This window comes from Neolamprologus multifasciatus, chromosome 14 (assembly GCF_963576455.1).
Source record: "Neolamprologus multifasciatus chromosome 14, fNeoMul1.2, whole genome shotgun sequence".
Classification (NCBI taxonomy): domain Eukaryota; kingdom Metazoa; phylum Chordata; class Actinopteri; order Cichliformes; family Cichlidae; genus Neolamprologus; species Neolamprologus multifasciatus.
Genome location: NC_140452.1, coordinates 34,617,890 through 34,645,598, shown reverse-complemented (window position 1 = coordinate 34,645,598; position 27,709 = coordinate 34,617,890). Strand labels below are relative to the sequence as shown.

The window sequence follows — 27,709 nt, the reverse complement described above, 5'->3', positions numbered from 1 at the left end:
TAAGTTGTAAAGGCCGCCGTTTTCTTTGTGAGTATTTATTACACGGCGTGCTGCGGGGAAAAGCGTGATCTAACGTTTGAGTCTAAGGTTTATTTTTTAGCACCTGGCGGCTCTTTTTTTAGTTCTCATCCGTAAATAATCTGCTCTTTCACGTGATTCAGTTTATTTTGAAAAGTCTCAACAGGATCTTGAGCTTTATTGTGAAAGGTTTATGTGGAACATAAACAAGTGGACACGCGATGCTGTTACCATCGTTGTTGCTAACCACAGCGCATAAAAACAGGCGCTTGTCCGTCCATAGTGTGGTTATATAAAATATAAGAGAAAGAGAGAACTTTAAGAAATTTATATAGCCACTACAGTGACCATCAAAACGATGAAAAAATATTGCCGTAAACAGTTTATTTTGCGACACCACGAAACAAACCATAGCGTAAAATGAAACGATAGACGTTTTTATATCGTCATCTGATATATATCGTTATATCGAACAGCCCTATGCCAGCACCTCAGTTGACCCTCGCTGTCCATCTCTTCGTTATCTATTCCCCTCTCACTCTATCTGCTCTCTCCTCCTCTGTCTCTTCTTATTATCTACTGTGACCTTGTGGCCTCTCAATCACACTCTCACTATCTTGTCTTGTCCGTGTATGCATGTGTATGTCGGGGAGAGTAAGAAACTGCAATGTGAGCTGTGTTTTCACCAAGTAGTTGTTGTCTAGTTTGTAGGTTTCTCTTATTTCTGATTATATAATGCTATTTGTGGCTACCTCACCCATAGCAGGGAGGACATGCCACATGAAAAAGCTTGGGGAGGCTGTTTAGTACTACTGTTCGGTGTAGGTTGGAATATTATTCTCACTTATATTTGTAAAGTTTTGTAAACCAGCTAATCTTCTCTCACACAAACTGAATCTTCTCGTTGGAAACACTTTGGTCGAAAAATAAAACCTTTTTTTCCCCAGTGGCCTGTCTAAAGGATTTTTCCAGTGTGGCACCTTTTTCATCTAACCTCATTACTGCCAACTCTTGCAGTTCAAATTAGCTGCATAAAGCATAGGTAGCCTTTATCTCAATATATCCTAGTGGTCATTGTGATATTACAAGAAGCCTAAAAAGAATTTTCCCATGAATTCACATAACGCAACTTCCTCCAATAATATTGTATGAATCCTGTAATGCCTAAATAAGATGCATGCACCAATAAGGCATAACGATAAGGGCCAAATTGTGATGGCTGGACAGCTGGGTCAGAGCATCTCCAAAACTGCAGCTCTTGTGGCATGTTTCCAGTCTGCAGCGATCAGTATCTATAAAAAGTGGTCCAAGAAGGAACAGTGATGAACCAGTGACAGGGTCATGTGTGCCCAAGGCTTTTTGCCACAAAGCAAAATTGCTCAGTTTGAGGAGCATACCAATGAGTTTGAGGTGTTGACTTGGCTTCCAAATTCCCCAGATCTCAGTCCATCGGAGTATCTGTGGGACGTGCTGGACAAACAAGTCTGATCCACAGAGGCTTCACCTCACAACTTATGGCTTAGAGGATCTGTTGCTAACATGTTGGCAGATAGCACAGCACACCTTCAGGGGTCTAGTGGAGCCTATGCTTCGACAGTACAGGCTCTTTTACCAGGATAAGGGGGACCAACACTATATAAGGCAGGTGGCTGTGTGTGTGGATCTTAATGATTACGTTTGCAAATGTTTAAAATCGCACATGCATAGAGTGTGTGTGGATATGAGCCTGGACATATTGAAAATAAGTGATGACACAACCATCTGTCATTTTCTGTATATAACAACACGTTGCCAGTATTGTGAATCCATATGATATGTATAATGTGTTTGTTTGTGTGTAAACACTGAGCACGTACACAAACTCTTGGAATCATCTATCTTTAATAACACATAGGCCTCCATGAACTTGACTCGTTATGCAGAAAGCTCTTATCTACCTCCTCCTTCATTTACTCTATTTTCTTTGGTGCCTCTTTCCTCACTCTCTCTCACACACCACTTTCCATCAGCAGGCCTGTGTGTGTGTGTGCGTGTGTCTGCAGCATACGCAAGTGGAGGCGGACCTGTAGGTGAGACACTGTAGGTAGGTAGTGTGGCCCGCTCCAAGCAGAACGTGTTTTTCACTCTAACTGGAAATTATCCATCTCACACCCACGCAACCATCCACCCACACACACACACTCACAAATCCAGGAACACTTGTGTAATGCCTGCCGTGCAGTGCACGCGTATGATAGCATGTACATTTGCTCATACTCCCACACAGGCATGGACAGAATTAGATTTTTTTTCAATCCTTTGCTCCCGCACAACTCTTACAGATATGAGTGCAGATACAAGCAGACATGTTGAGATGGACACAAATACAAAGATCTGATATATGATCCGCTGCACATATGAAACCTTTTCCTGTGCCTTCCGTTCTTCAACACTGGAGTGGTATTTGAAAGAAAGTGTGGCGACTGTTACATAACATCACTTTCCATGTGTTTGTCTTTTGTTTATTCTGTCACTTTGCTTTTCTTAGTCATTTCATAATGGCCAGTTCTGATTGATTGAATAGTCTATAATCCACTGTTATCTCTATTTTTCTGACAATAATTGCTCCAGCAGATGATCATTACAGCCCTTTAGCTATTAGTTTTCACTGCTTGTCCTGAATGTCTGCACCCTCTTCACTCAAGCATGCAGAAACCTAACAGCCAAACCCTCCCCTCCATTCTGCCCTGAGCAATGTGGATGATCTATGAAGCCTGGGTTTATAACCCTATAAGCTTGTTTCTCTTGGCTCAAACATATAGGTTGATGCTCACTTCGATATAAATCAGACTGATCAGTATCTTCCTGCCCAGTCTTTGCAGGGGAGGAAGGTCCAATTAAGAAGAAACCAATCACATTTCATCAACTGCCTTTGATATCTCGAGGGAAATTAGTCTTGGCAGTGGTTGTGGCCAGTTCAGAGGCATGCATTACATTATTCCCTCAGATCCACTATCAAATTAAAAGAGGCTGCTATTGCACCAGAAAGGATCTTTTTGCTCACCTTTCTTTTTAATTTTCTGCTTTCCATTGCAGACTAATAGAGCACTGTAACGATTCCAATGTTTTTTTTTCTCTTAATGATAACATTAGGTATGTAGAGAAGCAGGAAAATCTTTAGTGGTGCCCAAAATATGCTGAATTTCATTAACATTTCATGGTCTCTGATCATGGTTTGATTTACAAGATGTCTAAAAGTGGTGAGTTATTGATAACAAAGATAAAGACCTTCTATTACTGTCATTTAGATTACAAAACTGCATGTTTTTTTCTAATTGTCCTCTTGTTATATAGCCGTAGAGTTAGGGTTTGGGCAAGCTGTGGCAAGCTTTGTAAAAGGGTGGGAATAAATCTAACAGGCACATGCCTGCTGAGGGTACATAAAATCGAAAAGTTATATTTCAATTATTCATTTCTTTCTAGGAGTCTACTTTCCTCACTATAAGGATTTTTCTTTGGGACCATTTTTTTCTGAAACTAAATTCCAAAGTGCTTCCGATGAAAAATGAAAGCTGGTGCCCCTAATGTCATTTTTCAGTGCTGTGAGGCACACAAACAAGATTTAGTTCACCTCCGTTGTGTACAGTGGAAGTAAATACCTCAAAACCTAGACAAATAAATCCAACACTGTCTGAATTTAGATACTGAGTCAATCATTTCCTGGAATTACGGTAATATTGGACAGTTTTTCAGCCTCGAGTTTTATGTCCAGTGGCATTAAAAAAAATACTGGTTCTAGAAGAACTCCCTTCCTGTTTTCATGTTCTTGTCTAGTATGGTTGAGATGCTACTCTTTACAGTGTAGGTTAATTGACCCTCGAATACTGTTTGTAAAGTGGATTTAGGCTTTGATGCAACACCTCAAGAGAGTCAATAGAAAATCTTTCTGCAGAACTGTGTTGTTGCCATTCATTTCCCTAAGAGGGATGTTGGACTAACTTCATGCATTGTGTGTATTAAAGAGGAGCTAGCAGACAATGGTCATCAATTTACCTTTGTATTTAAAGCGAGGTCAGTGTATTGACTTGTCACCACAGAAGGAGCCTGCATCCTGGCATGGCTGCGGAGGCTTGGCAGCGAAAACCACTGAGTGACTGCGGTCATGTTTGCAGGTTTTGGCGGCTCAGGCTTTCTCAGGGAGAGAAATGCAAGTGTTTCTGACTGGTGTACTGGGGCGTACGATTATGCTGAGGCAAGAGCTGCTCGCGAAATGTCACCCACTTTCCAATACTGTACGCAGAGCACCAGCATCCGGATGACGTGTCGACGGAGTAAGGTGTTATTGGATTGACCGGTCAGCTGAAAGAAGGATGTGCTGTCAAAGCCGTACAGTATGTGGGGGGAAGCGTTTATAGATCCATGCACTAATCAAGCTTCAGTTGACCGTTCATCAGAGGAAAAAATGCATGACAGTCACAAAATTTTTACAAGTCAGCAACAAAAGGGCTATTCAGAGGAATGTTTAAAAAAATAAAAAATAAATTCTCGCATCCATCTGTCTTATTCTCACTTTTTTTTCTCATCTTTATGACCACTTGATAAATGTCTCTCCTCTTTTCTCATTTCAGGAAGTACAATATTCGTGTAGAGGACATTATGGTACGCAACGTGCGGTACATCACACTCAACTGCTGCTACAGAGACCTGCATAACGTGCTGCTGACAGGCCAGCTCAAAACTCTCGCACTCGTGGAATCAGCTGGTACACACAAACACACATGCACCATCGTAGAGATCAGTATAAAGTCTGAGTAACACATTTAGAAGTTTAGTTTCATGTTATTCCACTTGTTGATACACAAACAGGTTTCATTGCAATACATACACTTATTTCCAATGGCACACATGTCCAGATATTTTTTCTATAAGAAACCACATGACTGTATTTATCTGTGTCTACAGCACAAATAGAGACAAATTTAAAAAATGTGTGCATGTCTAATAATTAACTTCAAAGGTTTGTCTAAAAACTGAAATTTCGAACCACCAGGGGCCAATATGGAGCCTATTGAAAATCACCAATGTGTAAAATTGGTTACTATTAGCCCCGTTGTGCCATTTGAATGTTATTTCATACATTTTCTACAAAGTTGGCATCATTAAGGCTTTGAATCAGTAAAACCTTGTTATTGGGTTGCATTTTATGATGAAATCTGCCCGCGTCTACCACTGCTGAACACAACCTTTAATTAAATTAATTGTTGATCTATTGCAAAGTTACCCCCTAGATGTCCTTAGCCACTTCCTCTGATATGAAGAAAGTCAGAGCTCCAGCACTTTGAGATTTCTGGGAACACTTTTGGCATAACTGCATCCCTCTTTTGACTTCAGAGCCACTGCATGGCTGCATAGCTCTGCCGATGTGTGGTTCAAAAATAACAACCCAAACTGAAGTCAGTAACCAGTAGTCAGTAAAAACCTCTTGAGATTGTTTGCCTTCCACCGTTTACTTTCCTTTCTTGTGAGTATGTTAGCTTGCAGGTGCATTCGAGGTGTGTCTGGCTATTTTATTTTAAGTGTGTGCACTTTGCACACAAATTAGTAGGTGGTCTGGATTCAAATTTCTGATGGGCCAAAATCGAGTTTGAAACGCATAACTTAAAGTCAGAATGCACTGGTTTATATATTTATGACACAGCTCTGTGCTGTAGTTTTTGTTATAACAAAACAGAATAAACTTTATTTGTCACTTCTGAGTTTCTGCTCAATTTCGAATGAAATCGAAGGCTGAGCTGAACACAAACTGAACACACAGCTCCCACTCCCACTGACAGCTGTGCTTGTTAGCATACAGTGTGCTCAGTCTGTAAACGGGTTTCGTTTGGCAAATCAAATGAGTCTTCCAAAAGATGGTCAAATTGGGCAAATCACTGGCCTTAAATGGGCAGTGAAACTGCACTAATATTTCCCAGTGGCCCAGATTACTGTGTATAATTGAAATGTTGCCACTCACACTGTAGTATGAGTGACTACAAACCCACAGAGAAATGTTGTATAACCCAACACTCTGTTTTAATTAGTTGTATTAATCTCAATTATCTTTAGCTCATTATACTTGTTGTCTTGTACATAACTCCATTCTCATTCTTGTTTCCAGCTGCAGCAGGTTGCTGCTGTCAGCAAAATAGCTCTGACATGCCCACTGCATAGCACAAAGCTGCATAATTCTCTCAGTTTGACACATCCTATATAAAAGATGAATGTTCTGGCTCTGAAAAGGTTCTTTTCACCTACATTGTTGTCAGTGATCAAGGACTACCATCAAAGCAAACAGGGTCTGAGTCATTCAGTGAGAAGTGCCATGCATGGGTCCCCTGATATTTAAAAAGAATATAAAGATTTGTTGTTATTCATGACTAAAGACCCTACTTTAAGAGTACTAAGCATTCATTTAAATCAAATAAGAAAACAAATAACAAAATTTCAATCCATCCATTTTCTGCCTAAGCAGAGGAGAAAAGCCCAATTGTATCGCAGACCACCTCCTCTAGATCACTGAGGTGTTCAAGGCGAGACATAATCTCTCCATTTTTCTATATTTTAGCTGTTAGCGTAGTCATTCATCTGTGTCACAGTCAGTATGCGTTGTGTATGCCTCTGTCCTCATGAAAGGACTTTAAGATTTAAAAAAAGACCAATTTTTTGATTAATGTCTATCCATAATTGTCACTTTTCACCCAGACATCACACAACATTTCTGTACCAGAATGCTTTACTGTCCTTTTAAGTGACATCTACAGTGACACTGAGAGGGCAAATGCACTGCAACTTGAGAAAATACCAGTAAATAGAAAGGCACTGCAAAAGTGCACAAAATGCAACAGAAGTTGACTAAACCCCAATGTAAACAGAGAAAATACCTCAATAGCTTAAAAAAAACCCCAAACAATGTACATTTGTGAAAGGCTGTGTTTGTTTTGCTCACAGATTTTCAGATTTTAAGGGCGCAATCCTTACAGTTCCCATGCAGAATGACCCATTCTGGGTCCTTTACATAACCTAAATTTCCAGTGACGTTTCCAGCAGATATTCAAAGTGAATAACAACAGTTGATTGTTGACTGCCAGCTTCTGTGTGCCCAAAACTGTCCCTTTTAATGTGTTACAACAAAGAGAGAGAGAGAAAAAAAAGTGTAAATTTCCAAGCACCCACCAGTGTGAAAGTGATATAAGAAACACAACAGTTATTACAGTAGTAAATCCTGTGTGAGAACAGTATGCTAATCACCCCGTCTGATGTGCTATTCATGTCATTGTTCCATGCTGCTGCTGATGTTGCTGTAAGCGCACTAAAAACAAATTCCAGCGCCCTTGGTGATGTGCTCATTAGTTTAATTGATTGATTGACAAACCTGCCTGGGTGCAGGCTGCTGATCGTGCCGGCCGCCTCGCTGAAGTGCAGATTTGGTATTCCGAGCGCTATTTCAATTATGCAGTCGTGCAGGAACAATTAGCTTCGGCATTTAAGCAAATACATAATCAGCACGTACTGTCACAAAGGCAATTACTTAACGCAAGTAAGCGGCCACCCACACGCACACTCACTCGCACACATACACACGCCACACTACTTAATACACATCCACTGCATTTTGCTTTTGTTATGTAACTCAGCTGAGCTCTCTGCAGTGCCGCGACATGTGTTTGGAATTGCCTGCAGTGCTCGCCCTTTGTCCCTGAAACAAGTTTACATTATCTTCACTTTTCTCGCCTCTGCAAACTTGCTCCTCCACTCTTTTTTGTCTTCTTCTTACCTCTCCCTCTTCCTCTTGTGCCTCCTCTCCCAGAGTCAATGATCCTGCTGGGTTCCATCGAGCGTGCCCAGCTCCAGTCGCTGCTCTCACAGCAGCTCGGCCGTGCCAGGCGGCTGCAGTACATCAGGGAACGAGCCGTCGAGGAGAAGAAACGCCTATCCATCGTGTCGGACCCAGCCAGCGACGACAACGGCAGCCAGCGCACCAGCCAGGAAGTCCGCTTCCAGGTGAGAGGTTGCTGCTGCTGAGATTCTTTCACAGAGGTGCAGGTGAAAACGCTACACCTCTGTGAAAGAATCTCAAGTTTTAAACGAAAGTAACAAATTCAGCATTTTTATTTCTTCTACCTGAACTTGTAGGTTATTGATGTCTGAGAAAAGACAAACCTGCAGTGTTTGTTTACTAGATTATCTGCATGTGCAATGTGAGCCAGAGCCCCCAGCTGTCAGGCCTCTATAACACACTGGGTTCAGGAGACAGAGACCATGCTTGTTATATCTGCAATATTAAAATTTTTCCTTTTTGATATCAGGTGTCGGATCAGGTGGCTTTGACCCCTCCCATAGTTATGCTGCTGAGAGATTCCCCATGATGCACTGAGCATGTCTCCTCTGTGTATCTACATTGCATTTCACTAACTTTGTATCATCTCTTCTTGTGGCGTTTGTGCTTCTTCCTCTCTGTCAGATGTCTCTGACCCTTCACTGTGCATGTTTGTGTCACAGTCTGGCAGAGGCAGACTGTATGTATTATGAAAAGGACCCAAAATGCAGACACCATGAAACAAAACTTAAATGTTAACAGAAAGCGAGGCATTTATTAAGGCTGGTGAAAACATTACAAAACAAAAGGCAGAGGAGAAGCTAAACAATAACCTAAACTGGGAGAGCTAAGATAACATAGAAACCCAAAACATGAACCCTAACATGGACACAAAAATACCTAGAGCACAGAACCTGGAAACATGACACAAAGGACAACAGACGACCTGACAATGACACACTGAAAACAGAGGACTTAAATACACAGGAGGTGATTAGGGGAAGTGGGAACACATGGAGGAACAGCTGACACTAGTCTGACATAACGAGACAAAGGAAGCAAAGCTGACTACACTGACATAGGACACAGACCTTTAAAATATAACAGGAAACATGTGACGCAGACAAGACAATATAAACTTGACAACATAAGACACGCAGCATGAAACACATAAAGGGCAAAGGGAGAGGGAAATTTAAATACAGCGGCAGAAAACACAAAGGGAAACTAATAAACAAGTTAGCTACCCTAAAGAACTCAAAAATATCATCCAAATAAACTAAAACTCAAAACGCTGGGTCAACAGACCCAGGAACGTGACAGATTGATCTTTTGATCTGACCTGACCATGTTTATTGTTCACTTGTTTTTTATTGCTTATTGTTTATTTTTCTCACTGCTCATTATTTTTCTCTTCCTTCACCCCAACTCATGGAATACCCTGAGCCTGAGGGTTTCTTCCTGTTAGATTGGAGTTACTTTCCCCTCTCCATTGCCAGTGCTTGTTCCAGGGGTTTCTATCAGTATTGCAAGGTCTTGAATTGAATGAATGTGTGAGGTTATCTGTGTTTTTATTTTTATTTTTTTAAAGAAAGAAATGGAAATGGGCAGCCAGGTAAAAGATAGATGTCCACATTGGTTGCAGGTACTGCACTGCAGTGCTTAAACTCCTTTTTCCCCATCCTTTATCAGTTTGCACTGAGTGGCTGAGCAGAACGCCCTCAGGGATGGATGTGGAAGCAGGAACAAGGAGTGTGTTTTGTGCACAATGCTCATTTCAGTCTCTTCTTTTCTTTGACTTTGTGCCTTCTTACCACTATTTGTTACTGCCTGTATTTGTAGTAAAGGCAAATAGTTGCATTGATGATTTTAAATTTGCTATAACATCAGTCATGCAAAGCTATGGCTGTGGAAGACTAAAGATATGAAGCGGGAGTTGAACATAATGGGTCCCCTTTATATTTAAGAAAATAATATATACAGTGTAGAAAAGCATGCAGCCATGCTACTGCCCAGAAACTCTGGGTAATTCAGAGTATTTAAAAATAGGCAGGTTCACATAGTTTCCCATCTACAGTAGGGTATACAAGTACCCTACCTTTTCTTTTTTCATAAAACGAACCAATATTGTTTTTACCAAATAAAAATATTTTTAGGTCATGGAAATGGCAGCAGGGCAAGTCATTAAAGTCATGAAATTTTACAAGACCATCACAAGCATTCTTTTAGTTCTCAGCTCCTGCTGGCTTCTTTTCTTTCTTTGTCCCTCGTGTGTCCCCGTGTGTTTGCTTCATTATGTACACCTGCAGAAGTCCGTCTGTTTCTCTACTGAGTGTGGAAAAATAACAGAGATGCTGATCTCTTAAGCAGGATTTGACCTTTTTAATGCATTTTCTTATCTTTGTGTGTGTTGTGTGTGTACGCACAGATCTCAACTGAGGAGTCGTCCTTCAGTCCCGCTCGTCCAGTACCTCATAAGCCCCTCAAACCTGCTCTGAAAAGACCCTCTGTGGTGGAGCGACCCACCGAGCTTCCCACCAGTAAGAACTGCATAAAACACACGCAAAAAACAGGAAATACAAAAGAATCAAGAATAGAAAGATTTTATGTCTCTGGAAGAAACGTGAGTGATTCTGTCTTTGTCTCTAAACTCACAAAATGCTAATAACAGCACTCAGTCTCTGGTCCTCACATGATTAATAAGCTCTTGCAGCTGTCTTCATCTCTAACTGTTTGTCTGCTTCGCCACAAGGTGTCAACACAGTGTACTCATTTTTCTATCTCACAGTTTCAAATGGCGGTTTTTGCTTTGTGGCCACTGTTAAATGACAAAACCGATAACAGTTAACTAACAGAACGCAGGATTTGTACAGTGTCCTAACAAACCGAACCAGGCTTAGAATATCAAGAGTCAGTAGCCACAGCAGGCGCTTTTGTACCTCTTTGTCCACTCTTTGTTTTTGTGCTGTGTCAGTGCTGGTGTGATCTCACTTTAGATGTTGGATTTTGTTAAGACTAAAAGCTGGATGGCATATGCCTGCTAGTTCCCATTTCTGCACAAAACTTGACATTGATTAATTCCTGTAGTAATACACGTAGGCAGTTAGTACATACTTCTGTTGTATCTGAATTATTATTTATAAGGAGATGTGTTTATTACATATGCTATAAATACCATATATTCTATATTATATTTCTATAACGCTTTCCTTTTGCACCGTGCCACCAAGACACAATCCTCATTCGTGTACAAGCTTGGCAAAAAACCTGATTATGTTTCAGATGAGTGGAAGAGGGTTGCAAAGCAGTTTACATAGGCAGTTTGGTTACAGTACTCACACACATAGCCTTCCAGTCCATTGAACGCTTAAAATATAGGATTACAAACCAGACACAGGGTACAGTGTTGGGGAGTAATGGAATACATGTACCGCCGTTACGTATTTAAAATACAAAATATGAGTAACTGTATTCCGTTACAGTTACAGTTTAAAAAGGTGGTATTTAGAATACAGTTACTTTGTTGAAATAAATGGATTACACGGCGGTACTTCCCTGTTTCATATTGTGGCGGGTCAGGACTGTTTTGGTTTTGTTTGACAGCTACGTTCTGTTGTTCCAGGTGGCAGCATTGCGGTTGCCATGGTTACAGGGTGACGCTCTCGCTCTGCGTGTTTCCTGGGTGAGAGAGCGCCTTTTTGTTGTTGTTGTGCTAAGCTGATAGGCAGAATGCAGAATGTAGCATCATGGGCAGTGTAGTCCGTGCTGCAGGGAGAATGGACTGCCATACCCGTTATGTGTCTGTGAGCGCGAGGTGAGAGAAAAAGGAGAGTCGAAAAGTACGAGTTGTCATCGAGCAAAAACGGGAGCTGGAAGCATGTAAATATAATAATAACCACTGCAGCCAAGAAGAGTGCCTGACGAGCCCAGTTGTAAGTAAGCTATTAAAACTCGACTGTACGCTTTGTTCGTGTTTTCCTCCGAAACAATAAGTTCAGTTGGAGCAGCCTTTCAACGCCTCTCTCTGTCTCTCGCTAGCAGAGTTGACCCAGACAACAAAGTAAAGCTATTTTTCGGCTACGAGCCCGACACAGAACCCACCGTATTAGCCAGAGGTCCCTTTACTACGGTTCGGAGCCGCGGACCTTCAGTAACAGTAATAAATCACACAGCAATAGTACATTCACGTAGCTGTAAAATGCATGATAATATATTAAGTAATCCAAAGTATTCAGAATACGTTACTCTCATTGAGTAACGTAACGGAATACGTTACAGAATACATTTTGGGGCATGTATTCTGTAATGGAATACATTTTAAAAGTAACCTTCCCAACACTGACAGAGTATAGGAGCACAGTGAAAATGAAGACATCTGGAACAACACACTTGTTTTCTTTCACATGTTGGAATGCTATTTCGATGGGAGAGGTGCTATGAGCTGCATACCTAAAAGGTACCTAACCCTGGTTCCTCTCTCTGTTTCAGGCCCACATGATCATTCGGGTATTGCACTGAAGAACCTTTTCTGCTCCAGTCCAGACACAGAAGCCCTGGAGGTGAGAGAGTCATGTCCTTGAATACACCCAACAACGGCGCCAACACACACACACACACACACACACACGCAGTGGCTCACATCCTGTTGTTCACACATTCTGTACACCCCCACAGTCCTATGCTATCTCTCACATACAGTCCTTCACGCTCTACAGTACAGTACCTCCCACACACACACACACACACACACACACACACACACACACACAGAGTATCTCAGACAGCTTCAATATAAAACCTCTTTCAGTTTGTCTCAGCCTTGCATCCTGCAGAACTTTAAAGAAAAGCTCTTCACTCCTGCATCACCCCATTAATGGCTTGTTTCATAGAAATAACTCTTCAATTTATTTATTTTTTTCTCAGTATTGCAGGAAAGTTTTGCCGTGCCTTAAGTCGCACTTTTTGCCAAGTCAGATTGACATTGAGGTTGTTGTTAACACTGTGTGCTTGTCTCTGGTCGCCCCGGAAGAAAAACAACAACATGGAGAGCCTAATGTCTCCTGACATCAGGAGGTCTTCCAAACGGGTCCGGATATCCGTCGTGGTAAGAGCCACCGATCTGGGCCTGGAACTGCCTGTCAACAGGTTCATCAGTCAATCAACTGATTGTCACCCTACCATTCCATCCCAGGGCTAATCCTACATGCCGATGGATGTGATGATGCATGCCATCGTGCTAAAAAAGTGCAGAACATCGTCTTTCTTGTCCAGCCTGTAACTCCATCTGACCTCTCACTGTCTCTAGTCAGTGATATTATTGGCAAAGGCTGCCATCCATTCAGCTTAACCAGTTTCCACTGGTCCGATGGTCAGTTAAGGTTATGCAGAGTACTTGACCACTGAAATCCACTACTGCTGAGTGCTAATGCCAGCGATGCATCATTGGGACCTGTGTGCCATTGTGAACCAAATTGCCTTTTTTTAGTTTTTGGATAAAAAGCGTGATGTGGTATGCACGACACCACCAAGCATGCACTAGTTAATAGTCGTTACGGGTAATTTAACTGTGCCCAAAAATACTCATAAATTACTCGAATATTTCATTTAACTTTATTTAGAATTTTATCAAAAACGAATGCAAATCCTCAGATCCTGTGCATCAGATGAAGCCTTTTAATTGTATTAAAATGGAAATTCTATGGCAAAAGAACAACCTTCACCACAATTTCTGCCTGAAATAAAAAGTTTTAATCCATCCGCTCATTATCTGCTGCTTATCTGGGTTTGGGTTGCATGGAAGTTTAGACTTGCCCCAACCTGGCCATCTCTTCTTTTCTACTTTGTCTGATATAAGTGAAGGGGCTCGGAAGCTCCACCCACCTTCTTTAGCAGAAGATGTTTGTTGAAAAAAAGGGGCAAGGAATTTAAAGTGGCTTGTTTCAGATAGTGGATGAATTGAGGTGCTCCACCAGGCCCCAGTATGAGATCAAAATAATTATTCTGACCCGAGTCCAGAAATTGGAAACGAGCATGTTTGGTCCAGTTTAATAAAACCTGCTTAATGTGATTCATGTTGCAAAATTTATTTGTGATTGTGGATCTAAAGTCTTCTCCACTTTGACATGGTCCAGCTACTGTCTTATTTTATTAAGATGTAGTGGAGCTGCGGTCAAGTATTCTTCAAGGACAATACTGTTCAATCATGCATGCTGTGCTGTCCATCATCAGCCGTGTCACCCGAGGCGTCCAATCAGTGATCGCCTCCCAGAGCAGGCTCTGCCCTGTTTCTGGTGTGACCTAAAATCTGGTGTTATCTTTTGCAGCTGACTTTAAAAGCTCTGGCGGCCCACGTCTTAAGTGTTCAGTGGGGGGGAGGGAAAAGTCGTGCTGTGGCAGACTCACCTGTGCATGCAGCATTAAATATCAGAATAGGAGCATCATATCTCTTCATTAGCATCAGGCACGCTTTAGAATGGCAGCGTTCTTAGACAAGCTCACGGGAAATGATGATGATGATGCATGAGAAGTATTGGGAAGTACTGGAGAATATCCGTGTAAACTGGAATGCTCATCCCGCCATCCAATTACTACAGCATGTCAATCAATAGAGCAAGTGTCTGATTATAAATTGAGAAAAATGATTTGGCGACGTAGGATCAGTCAGCATTGCATGACAAATGATCAGACATCAGCAGACGACACCAATTTCTGAAAATCAAACACTGTTAAGGTCAATTAATCATGTATTCTGACAGAATAAGTTCACATTTGTTCATTAATTAGCATCAATGATTTATTCATAGTCTAGCCTTTGTCACATCAAACTGTCACATTGTTTTTCACTCGTCACATGTCGCTTCATTCACTAGGAGCCACCACCCAGCCTAAAGAGTTTCTCTGCGGTGAGCATGTTGTCCACATTGCTTTGAAACATTTTTGGTTAAATGTCTGGTTCAGACTAATATTCAAAAGCAGTATATATAATTTTTCAATCTTTTGATTTGAAACTTTTTGTTATCATCACAACGTAATCAAGCATACCGAGCGCACCGAAAAAAGAAAATAGAAAAGAGCAGACCACTTTATTTTCACTCATACTTGGCTTGCAAATTTTGAGTCCTGGAGATATTAGTTTGTCTGCTTTCTGTAAGACTTTAGTGGAGCACCGAAATGTTTGTTTCTTTGTTTTTTAATTAATAACAGCTGAGCCGAATGACCAATAAAAAAATTAGGTTGAGTATTTACTGTAGCTCGGGTGTGCTGAGCTGTAGCCCCTTATCTGTTTGCCACACACTGCAGAAAGCAAAGAGGTCGGTGAAGTGACGGGTGGAATTTTACAGGAGCTGACAGTACGGTCATTGCAGTATGCCAAGCAAACAGTCAAATCACAGATTTTCTGCAAGAAAGATATTTCTTTTTGTTTGAAAGGCGTGGCAGCATGTGGGAACAGACTCAAAATAAGCTAACTGTGCCGCAGAGTCAAACACAGCCCAATGAGAATCTTCTCTTACATGTAGAGAAATATGTGAGTGGCATTAACATCTGTCCATTCATCTTCTGAAACACACAGGGCTAACATGGAGACAGAAAACCAATTTGCCCTTACCTTGAAACATGTTTTCTATATTTTCGATTTTACGGAAAAAAATGCCTTCCGACAATATTAGTCGGTGTTCGTGGACCAAATGATGTGTGAAAGGGATAATAATAATAATGGATTGGATTTATATAGCGCTTTACAATGCCACTATTCATTCACTCTCGCATTCACACACTGGTGGAGACAGCTACGGTTGTAGCCACAGCTGCCCTGGGGCAGACTGACAGAAGCGAGGCTGCCATATCGCGCCATCAGCCCCTCTGGCCAACACCAGTAGGCGGTAGGGTAAAGTGTCTTGCCCAAGGACACAACGACCAGGACGGGATCGAACCGGCAACCTTCCGGTTACAGATGCGCTTCCCAACCCCCTGAGCTACGGTCGCCCCATGATGTGATCAAAAATGTCTTTCTTTTTTTTTCTTTTTAAACAAATCTAACTCCTCGGGCCTCGGTAACTTTTAAAACTCAACAGAAGTGAGTTCAGTGGGTAACCAAACAGGTGAAATTCAAATGAAGTGTTACTTTTCACTTCTGAACCAAAATGAAACCTTTTTAAGCACATTTTCAAAGACTGGTCTTCAGAGACTGGCCAGCTGGATTAAGATAAAAAAAAAAAAAAAGTATGTTTTGAGGGGGTTTTAGGCTTTGGTTTTGGGTTGAAAAGAGGGGAACATAAGGCAAACATCCCTTCATGCTTGGTTACAGTGGTGTTTGATCATGAGACAGAGACCATGTCAGCAGAGAGTATTTGGCATTTCAGACATTAAGGGGGTTCTACTGAAGTGCAGTAGACAAATGACCCTAAAGGAAACTCAAAAGTAAAAGTCCTGACCAAACATCCGTATGTGATGGTTTAGGAGTAAGAGCGTCCTGTGCTTCTGATTCTCAGTTGTTATTATTGTGTCCGTGTGACTCTATTAGCACTGTTAATGATTTAGACTTGAGGCACTAAAAGGGCCACATTAGTTTCACATGTCAGTGACAATTATTGAAGTGTGTACACATTTTCAATCACTGAAAAGCACAGAACAGTGTCACATCATTTTTCATCTATCGCTTCAGGGGCCATGTGCATAGCCGTGGTGTACAGCTGATGAATTACACTGTGAACAGTTTTGTTGATAAGGAAGGAAACCCACTGGCAGCATCTTGCTTTTAAATTATTCACTTTCCCCATCAAGTCCATCCACTGGCTCTCGAAGGGCTTTTTAGCACCATATCCAGTGTTAAATATTTTTGGTTTTTAACTTTCTAAAAAAACTTTTTTAAATACAGCTCTGTTATGAAATGATTTCTCTTGGCTATGAAGTACCACAAATGCTGTCCCGAAATGCAACATTTTGGTTCCTTAACACATCCATGCTGTGCAGTAACACAGCAGAAGTCAGACTTGCCTTGAGGAACTTAACAAAAAGTGTGAAATTAGTAACAGAGGAGGCATGCTGGGAGTGTTTTTTCTTTTTCTTTTTTTCATTTGATGGCAAAAAATTTGAACCCCAAGGCGTGTATTTCTCACCATGACATCATGACAATATTTGTGTGGAGCTGCATGGTGGCAAAAGACCACAGACTGTAACGCACAGGAGGCGCTTTAGTTTGAGGTGAATTACCAAAATAATTTCTTCAAGTGTAGTAATGGAACAGATTAATCAAAGTAAAATGTGGCCTGTTTCGCACATTTACAGAAGAAGTGTTGCTCATTGTATGCGCCGTTTGTCTTTGAGGCATCAGTTACGCAGCAGCGCATCATGCCTGCTCTCTGACTGTTTACAAAAATCCTATCGATCGTTCCAATGGGATGCTGCATTAAGGAGCACAAAACAGGAAAAACTTCCAATAGTCATCACTGCTACACACTTATTCGAATTGTAAGGAAATTTAAATCTCTGTATTGATTTGTCACAGCATGATTTTTATTTTATTTTTTTTTAAATTTTCAGGCATCTTTCAACAAACACCAAGGACATACGACAGCAGATAGTTAGATTATAATTTCTTTGATATCTAATCAAGTGGCACGTAACTGAACAGCTACATACCATAGAAACAGACATTGATTCATTTGTGTGAAAATATAATCCAATTAATGCGAGAATATGCTAAAAAATACTGTGGCAAACCACAGTCACATTGTTTGACACAAGAAACGTAAACAGATTCCCCTAACACTCCCTAACATAGTTATTTACTTGTTCATTCATAACATGGTTGAAGGGTGTTTCATGATTTATGAGATCGATGTTTATCAATTAGCAGATTGTGAACACAAACCACAGTGACTTTTACTTGCCACAATAATTAGTTAATGCAATAAACTAGGTTTTTTGAAGAACTGGAATGTAAATGTGCCTGTCTCTAAAGCACTGTGGGTCAACTTGAGCCGTTAAAGCGTTTTATAGGCTAAAAAATCAAATAGACGTGACAGTCAACACAAAAAGGTTTTTCATACTCTATGTTTGAGGTATGTTTGTCATTCCCTCCAAAAATAAATAAATTTAACACAGTTCAGTAGGCTGCATACTGAATTTAGAGGATGGAACTCATCATGTCAGTATCAGTCCAATACCAGTACCAGCGTTGGTTTTGATAGTAGCGATATTTGGATGAATCTGCCCACCTCTGTTATTCAGTGGTCATTTATTGGTTTTGTAGTGAAGCACACGCTATCATTTGTGGTTTTTGTAAAGAAAAACCCGACCCACATCTGAAGCCACACAAGGCCCCTTGGTTTCAGCAATAACACTTCAGTTTCTGAAAATACATAAAAATCTGTGGCTTATGTGAAACTGTTTGGCCATCTGGCAAGCCAGATCTATTGCACAATATATAAAACCAAGTTGGGTATTATTATACCCTCGGGGGACGAATTAGTGCAGGAATGTTTTTAGTGGTCCCATATTATGTAAAAAAATGTATGTCCTGTCTATACTTTTAAGTGTTTAATTTCTCGTGAAGACCAGTCAAGCTTCCAATGGTCCTCATCTGCCACTGCCTGATGTAACTTAATAAAGTCCAATGATTTGTTGAGTGCACCCATGAGGAGCATACTGCATGGTCAGTGGAGAGACAGATGGTGCATTATTAGTGCAGTGAAGTTTTGGATGTGTTAAGTGAGCCTAGAAGCATGTTGGTCATTATTGTCTTGCAGTGAACCAATTAGTTATGAACCCCTGTTGCACACACACAAGTGTGCTTGTTTTCCCTGTCATCAGGAGTTCTTAACATTCAACAGTGTATACATGCACATGGCAGAGGGCTTTGCTGATCGCAGCGCTGCTCTCAGTCTGCCGAGGCTCTGCGGGGCCGAGCAGGAATGTGGACAAACAAATTTAGCCAATTGTTGTTCCCTCTCCTATTACTTCTGAGTTACACCCCCATGGCAGAAGAGAGATCAGCTTATTACTTCTCCCCTTGCAACTGCTCCTCTCTCTCACACTTCTTCCACTTGTCGTTTCTGGCTACAGTTTTATCTTCGCACCTTCATTTCACACTCTTTGTCCAGCTCTGTGACTTCTCCAAAAGCCCTCCTCCCACTGTCGTATCTCTGTTATCTGTCCGCACCTCCCCTCACCACCTGCTCCCCTCCTCCTTCTATCTAGGCGGTGAAATATTGATGCAGGGTAAATGACATCAGTAGTCTGTTTCAGAGAAATGATGCCGCCTAGTCTCTCTGTCTCCTCTCGCTGTTTTTCTCATCATTCCCACCCCAACTCTTGTGCCTTCGTAATGCTACCATGCTTTATTTATGATGCCAGTGGGATCATTTTTTGAAACGTCACTTTTCTGTCTTTACTTCTCTCTGCTTTCTTACCCAAGCTTCTCAACCAACATGTGTGCTGCTTTCTTTCTTGACATTTACCTACATGGCAATGCGCATAAATGTACATCAATCAGGACAGGAAAGACAAGTTGTTTCACTCCCTGTTGCCCTAACACTGTTCTGTGTGTGCATGCGTGTAATGAGTCCTCTATCCTAAACTGAATTCTGACTAGCTATTTGACTGTTCACACTCCACTGCTTCAGTCTGGGAGAATGAGTGGAAACGAGGCAGCCGGGCACAGCCAAAAATGAGGAAACTAGTCAGAACCTACTTTTCTGTTCTAATACGTGCACATAACACCAGCTGCTACCTTTGAAAACAATTAGAGAAAATGATGATAGTGACAGAAGACAAAACCAAACAGCAAACTGTCTGCACTTGCAATATATAAATGGATGCAAAGAAACCTGTGACTGATTGGAGGAATCGTTTGATGTCAGCAGTTTTATCAAGCTCGCGGGCGGGGGGGGAAAAAATCAGGATTTCACTAGTTGTTTGACATGTTTATCCAACATTATTATGACAAATAACTTGAAAATTTCACAATTATCAGTGATGCTGGGAGATAATGATCTGAGATGCTGTGATATCTTGAGCCTCCAAGTGCCCAGACCAATTACATGCATCACAGTGTTACTGGCATCCAGCTGCACAAAACTTGGGGATGTTTCATTATAAAAGATGATGCAGTTATTTTCTTCTTATTGTTCAGAACTCTAAATTGATGCTTCCCATTTGGTACTTTCTACCAGATTGATATTTACACAGAACAAGGCGATCATCTGAAATGACACTTGATTTTGAAATTATCTTTCAAATTTTTGTAGATAAGGCAGTTCTTGAATTACCTTAACAAAAACACAGACATACCCTTCCAGAAATACCAGTAACACTGGCTATATGTTCTCTTTTTTCTTGACATTAGGATAGCAGCATTGGATATAGTGCTGGGCCATATCATACTGTTCATGGTAATACCGGTATAATGTTCGGCAACAATAAGAAAATGAATATCGCGATAGAATATGGGTAAATACGTGTTTTTTGGAAAATACGGCACACTTAAAATCAATCCTTTGATTTTTCTGAAAGTCGACAGTGCCCCTTATAATTCCGTGTGCCTTATGTATGAATTCTGGTTGTGTTTACTGACCTCAAAACGATTTTATGTGTTACATGGCGCTCGAAAATCTGTCAAATGTTTTAGTACAACTTTGCTAAGCTACGAACCTGCACCGCTTGATGGATTTTCGGAGTATTACGGCTATCGTAGGCAGGAGCCTCGCGGAGTGATACGTACTGTGCTTCAACGTAATATTACCGTATTGTGTGTGTATAACCTCTTTTTAAGTTTTGTGGATATTATACATGGTTATGCTGAGGATATGTCAGCCAATTTCCACTGGAAATGCCTTTTGGTTAAACTGTCAGCAAAGAATTTGCATTTGCACAGTTAAATTTTTATATAACTTTAATGCACATAAAAAACAGTTGCTTGTTTTAGTGAAAATACATTGATGGGTTTTGTTTTTTTTTTTTGCACTAATAAAGTTGTGGAGTTGTAAAGTATTTTGACTAGTGTCAAATATATCGTCAGTTATATCGTTATCGCAAATTTTCAAATGTATATTGTGATAAATATTTTTGGTCATATCGCCCTGCTCTAATTGGATAGTTCTCATGTATTTTATAATGTATAAATGCTACTTCTTGCAATATATCTCCCTATTTAAGTATTTCTAAACAAGTGAAAGTCATCCCAGTTTTTTAATTTAATTCTGTAATTTGTTAATAGCTTTTAAATGTACAGTAGTCCTAGCTTTGCATTTATTCATAGAAAACAATAACTTCAAAAAGAAAAATGAACTGGGCTGAAATAGAATATTAATTAAACAGTAAATACAAGAGCGGAGAGGTAGACAGCAAGTCCGTAACAATAACTATAGAAAAGCATACAAAAATTAGCAAATCAAATAACTCACAGCAGGCAGCTCCACATGTTTGATGTGACTTGTGTGCCTACGCACCAAAAAAAGCCATAAACAACTACACTTATTACTAAAACAATTTAAAAAAAATGTAAAAGCAACGTAAAAGAGATGTAGATTTAGTTCACATAAAGACGCTAGTTTTAAACAGTCTCGTACCAACTAGTTGTTACAAGAAGCTAGTAAGGACTTGAAAACAAATCTTTTGATTTATGAATCGCTGGTCCAATCTGATCTGACTGAAATGACATGAAAGAAGAGGATTATTGGCTACTAAAAGAGTGGCAACCAGTGTGTAACAGGAATTATATGTATTAGAGGTGGCACGATACCACTTTTTTATGTCCGATACCGATACCGATCATAAATTTGGACATCTGCCGATACCGATATGAATCCGATATAGTGTGTTTTTAATTAATAAAACAGTTTTTTTAATACCTTGCTGCATTTTGTATAAGTTCATACTCAAGTTTAAATAAACAACAACACTAAAGCTATTCTGTTATACCTGTATGCAAAAAAATACACTGCACCCAAAATATTTCATAGTTCAGCAACACTGATCAATCTAATAAACTTAAACCTGCTCCATCCTCCCTATTCTGGTATTTTAAAGAGTACTTAGCAGAAATATTAAGCAACCTAACTAATAGGGTTGCAAACTCCCAGTAAAAAAAAATAGGGAACCACCCCCCACCCTCCACCTCATGATGCTTAATCGACGTAATCAACTTTAATTTGATGCAGTGTGGAAAAAAAATAATAAATTATTTTTCAAGAATAATTAAATAGATTCAACATTTTTCTTCTACAGAATTGCAGACTGCACAGATGGTATCTTCCCAAAGGAAAAGGTAGTATAGCTTACTAGGGTATATTAGACTTAATAGTTACTATATACAGTAATGGACTTCTATATATTTTATATCAGATTAAAACTTTGGGTGTAAGATTCAGATAATTATTTATTAAAAGCTAGACATTTTAAATGAGAATAAGAAAGAAAAGTATGTCTTTGTGCCCCCTTTTCCCTGTTCATGCCCTATCGGCCCCCCTGGCTAAACTTTGCTAGATCCGCCCCTGCACAGTTACCAGCCGTCAGCTACGTAGAAAAGGATCCTGGTGTAGAAAGTAATATTAAATAATTTCTAACAACAGATTATCAAGCTTAAACGTGCTGCTGTTGTTCAGCCGCTGGTTTCCTCTTTCTGGCGCGAAGTGGGCCAAAAACAAAGAAGAGAGACGGACTTGCGACAGAAAAGCTGATCAGCTGATCATTAATCAGTTTCATGATTGAAGTAGCAGCAGGAGAGGGAGAGAGAGAGAAGAGGCAGTCGCTCCATATATCGGTTGTTAAGCTTAACGCTGGAATGCTTTACAAACATTCAGAGATGAACTTACACACTTGCTTAACTTCCTCGGAGATGAAATGCTGGTTTGGTAGCAAGACTCCAAATACACACAGCCGCTCTATCACGTGAGCACACTGCTCCGACGTGCCACGGTTATGAGCCGAGTTAAGCCGTGTTGCAAGTTTTGTGAGGTGCTTTTTTGATATTTAATGGATCGTATTACATTTTTTATTTCTCTCCAATATCCGATCCAGTAATTTACGTCAGTATCGGACCGATACGTAATATCGGATCGGTCCATCTCTAATATCTATACAGACATCAGAGAAAACCTTGTATTAGAAGCTGAACTCGGGCCTGGTCCCAAAGAGAGTCCAAGAAGACAGAATGATTAACTTCATTAAACACAAGGTTAAGTCTAAAGGACTAAGACCAGTGATGAGTTTGGCTGATAGTGCTGAACAAATCTTGAAATTTTTGTTCTGGGTGGAATGAACATTCTCACTTTTGTAATGATCTCTGTCTGCCTGAAATGGTCGTCTGTCTAAAACAGACACAGATTACAGTACGGGACACATTCTTTTGTAAAAATTTGAAACGGGACAGAAATGATTAAAGTCATCAGGGTCAAGTGTTAGTCCTTTCAGAATGGGTTCAATGGCAGCAAGTTCTTTGTATTACAAAGACACTGACTCCATTAAAATTGTCCTTCAGGTATCTGATAGGAAGAATATTCCGGGGACAGGATGAAGTTTTCATTTCCTGAATAATTTCAGACAACACTGCAGAGAGGGTGAGCTTATCTAGAGAAAATGAGTGTGACATGCTGGCTGTAATTTGTTTTGAGGGTGAACTGATTTGATGTTTGATATCAGAGGTTCAGTGTGGAGAACTTTGTGCTGGTTTTAGTCACAATATTAAAAAGATTTACTCGTCCCCTTTTTCACAACTTTAACCAGCAGTCGTAACAATGTGTCACTCCACAGTTCCGTTATTGTTCCACGCTAGTTGAATGAAACCATCAATGATGTTACTTTGAAACTATGTTAAAGTCTTTCAAATCTAATCGAATACATGGATAAGGCAGTAATGAAATTTGAAAGCAATAAACTAAGTGGGCATCTGCAGCAAGGAAATCAACAGTGTGGACATGAGTGATAAGCAACTATATTTGCAATGTTTCCCTATCGTGCCATTCAGTGCTGTGTAGTTGGAGAAAGAGCATACAACACTATACTGAGCATAAACACAGCCCATTAAACTTTATGGCACCTTTTATAATCACTGCACCAGTTGTAACAGCCATTCAGAGGACAGAGAGCAGCCGGGCCCTATTTAAAACCCCAGTCCAAAGACCAGAGACCCACTACAGTGCTTTAAGGTAACATTTTAATCTTACCTGAAAGCAACAAGCTGAAATTTGATTTGGACCCCGCAAAAGTATAAACAACAAAAATGAACATTGCAATGACTTGACCACATCTCATGAGATCTGAGCCTTAGACTGTATAAAAAAGATTGCCGTAGTCACCATTTTTAGCACCTCGAGTTTTGTATTTTTGGCCGTTTTGTTTTTCTTGAAGTCAAACAATAAAATATCTAGATAAAACTAGGGCATTGATCGACATTGCTAATGCAAGCACTGGATGATTGTTTTCGACAGTAAGGGATGTAATTTACTTTAATATCAAACCTTATGCAATGAAAACTTACAAAAAGTATACGCAACGCACCAGCACTACCTTGAGCCTCAATATGAAATGTTGAATGAGTGAGTAGACATCACCTGTACAAAGCTTCTACTTGGTTACAGGTTTTCTGGATATAATGTTAAATGGAATCCAAGTGATACAGGATTTTTATGAACAATACCAATATTTCTGTCATTATCAGCTGATATTTTTCCTTTCAGACCTACAAAACATAAATAGATGTCCCCAATATTTGTTATGTGTAGTTATTTGGTCCTTTATGTTCTGCATGATTCTGCTCTGATGAGCTGGTGGTTAAGTCCAAGAAAACTCAACAGCCAGGCAGCACATGGTTGTGGTGTTCCAGACACACAGAAAGGGAATCAATTCTTTAACCTCCTAGGACCTGGCGTCCACATATGTGGACATCACATTTTGGGTTATTTAGACCAAAATACTCAATTTTGCTCTACAAGGGCCTGATATCCACTTACGAGGACATTATATTGCTACAGTTCTATCAAAATTTTAAACGAATATCCTAATATGTGGCTCTTATTTTTCTTAAAAACAAAAATAAGGTAAAAAAAAATCTGGTAATTCTTTGTTTTTACATTCATCGGGCCCCAATATGCCCAAATATCAAAGAGAAATTAAAAATGCTGCTGTGGAAGAGTTCGGGTCTTAGGAGGTTAAGGTTAAATGCTCAGAGGTGAATAGTTTTACTCTAAAGCCATGAAAGACAGAAGCATGATTTTAGCAGTGTCAGTATCAGCATGTTATTGCTGTTGTGACTCATAAATATTTGTGACATTGGGGGCAAAGTATTGTTTTGTAACTTTTGGATAATAATTTAGTAAATGTACTTAAATTTCTTCACTGCCCTGTGGATGGTTCCACTGACTCAAAGTAAAGACGACTGCTGTAGGAGGAGCAAGTGAAAGGGCAACAGACCCTTTGACTTTTTGTTTGCTCAAACCTGCAGCACAACAGGCGATAATGGTTTCATCAGCCCATTGTCAGCACTCTGGAGCTCAGTGCCTCTCAGTATGTCTCTGTGCACTCACATGCTCATTCAATTCTCATTTGAATATGCCCACGCAGTTTCTCTGAATTGACTGTCAGTGTCACAGAGACTCAAAAACCTTACCCTCCCACTATTTTCACACACGCACACACACGCACACACACATGCACACACTTCTGCAAAATTGCAGAGATTTGGTCTTAGTAGAGCAGCTAATCTATCTAAAAGCCCCTATTTCCTATTCAGAGACCTACCCCCTCTGCAAATGCAGAAATCTCCCCAACTTCCTGTGTTTTACATTTCACCCCTGGATCAACGGTGTGTCTTAGTGACATTCAGAGCGCCCTTGTGTTGTGTGACAAGCAGAATGATCAGTGAGACAGAGGAGCTGAAGTGCTGTAGTTGCGTCTACGTGTTTGTTTTGTCTCATAAACTCCAGGCACGTCTGGCCTCTGCTTGCATGCTACAGTAGGGCACCTCTTTCTACCCCACGGCAACAGTTGCTAGGGTTACCGACAGGTCGGCCACTATGGTGATGAGGATAAATGAGCTCAGGGCTTCCATCAGCCCTCGGGTCACATTCCCCCTGCCTTTCTTTATGTCTCTCTTTCTCTCACACACACACATGTTGCGCTGCGTCCAGTCCTGTGAGTGTAAATACCTGCACTCAAGCACACAACTAAACACACACATGCTTACACACCCCGTGGTAGTGCACCCTTCCGGTTTATCTCTGCAAAGCACAAGGTTGCTAGTTTGACTTCCGCTCGTCAAACCGTGCCTGCTGCGTCCGCCTGTCAGTTAAGAGCTGTGAGTTCTGAGCATGCCGCCAATCCATCATTATAATGATCATCTGCTCTGACATCTCATACATCACATCCCCCGCACTCATTAAATATACTGTAGTCGCTCCTTTAGTCATTCATCCATTTCTGTCCATCTGTCTCGAGACAGCGGCGCAGTACAACACTTATGATGTGATGCATGGGCGATTATGTGTCATTTAGCCTTCTGTGCACAGATGTAGTGAAGGGGGCGCACTTAAAAAGTACAAGTGAATGTTTATGGAGGTAATAACCCACCGATGTCCATTGTTTGTCTCCCATTCAAACTTTTGTTTGCCTGTGTATTTGTGGCATACAGACTGTACAAAGTACACTGGTTAGCTTTATGTTCTGTACTGACTGTTGTTCTGTTGCTTCTCATCTACAGGATGATGGAGATGTGGAAGATGACATGACCATTAGAGAGGTAAGATGCACAACCAGTCCGAGCAATGAGAGCGTAAGAGATCAGCGTGTTAATTGTTTTGGCAAATTAAAAAATGGTGGCACTACAAAATTTTTCACTTCATTAGGGGTTACTACACAGCCAGTGAAAACACAGGTGGAGGTTTGTCAAGATGGGAAAATAGTCCCTGATTATGTCATAGTGATATCATCAGGTTATCTCATCTTGCCTGCATAGGCTCCCTGAATTTTAAAGGTAGCCTGTTATTCTTTTCCTCATTTCCTGCCTGATATATACCATTCTAATAATGGGTATTCACATTTACCATGGCCAAAGTTTTTATAAAAGAGGTCAGTATATGTACAAGTAGTCCCTGTGGGCCCAAAGCTCAGCCTTCATACTGCTCTAAATGCTGTTTCAAACTCTTAGGTCTTTATGATGTCATTGAGAGGGGCTATTCCTATTATCTCCTCAGATATATTCTTAGATGCAAAGTGTAGCCAATCAGGAGAAAGTTGGCTTAAAGGGAGAGAAGCTTTGAAAGTGATTCATGCAGAGCAATAGCATCAGAGAATAAAATAATGAGGTTAGAAATGAATATATTAGGTCCTCTTTAAAGATGCTGGTGGTCACAGGATGGTTTAAAAGCTCTTTCAGAATAAACCTTAACCCTGGAGAACCCATGGGGTCAGATCTGACCCCATTGGTTCTCCAGGGTTAAAGTCATCTGTAAAAAAAAAAGTATTATCAAAATTAGCATTAAATAGTCTTTAATAATGATGATAGAATTCATTCTAAGTGAAGTAAAGGAAAGGCATTTTATTCCAACTCCGTCCAAATCCCATTCCAATACCAAAGCACCCAGTTCATTTAGCTCTTAAGTACTGTCGAATGCGTCACCAAAATGTATCAAAGTCAGAACTAGTGTAGTCTCTGTTACTTTTATTTGCAGTAAGTTATATTTGGAGGCCTGCATATGTCTTGCGACCTCACCACCCTTCCGTGTGGATACATAAAAAGCTGAAGAGCAGCAAGACCAATAACACACCAGAGCAAGATTTAACATTTATCAATGTTTAAATGAACAGATTTAACATTTATCAATGTTTAAATGAACAGATTTAACATTTATCAATTCAGAAATG

The 27,709-nt window shown here is 40.4% G+C and overlaps 1 protein-coding gene across 4 annotated transcripts in view; it reads left to right on the top strand.

Moving 5' to 3' along the window:
- The window catches only part of LOC146504500 (chloride channel protein 2-like), a 217,965-nt gene that overhangs the window by 172,606 nt on the left and 17,650 nt on the right, over positions 1–27,709 (top strand). For all 4 annotated transcript variants that reach the window (XM_085131423.1, XM_085131419.1, XM_085131421.1 and 1 more), the window contains 7 exons: positions 4,626–4,759; positions 7,844–8,037; positions 10,281–10,392; positions 12,341–12,411; positions 12,882–12,956; positions 14,722–14,754; positions 26,547–26,585. In XM_085131423.1, coding sequence (XP_084987549.1) covers positions 4,626–4,759; positions 7,844–8,037; positions 10,281–10,392; positions 12,341–12,411; positions 12,882–12,956; positions 14,722–14,754; positions 26,547–26,585 — 658 coding nt within the window. The remainder of the gene's footprint in view (positions 1–4,625; positions 4,760–7,843; positions 8,038–10,280; positions 10,393–12,340; positions 12,412–12,881; positions 12,957–14,721; positions 14,755–26,546; positions 26,586–27,709) is intronic.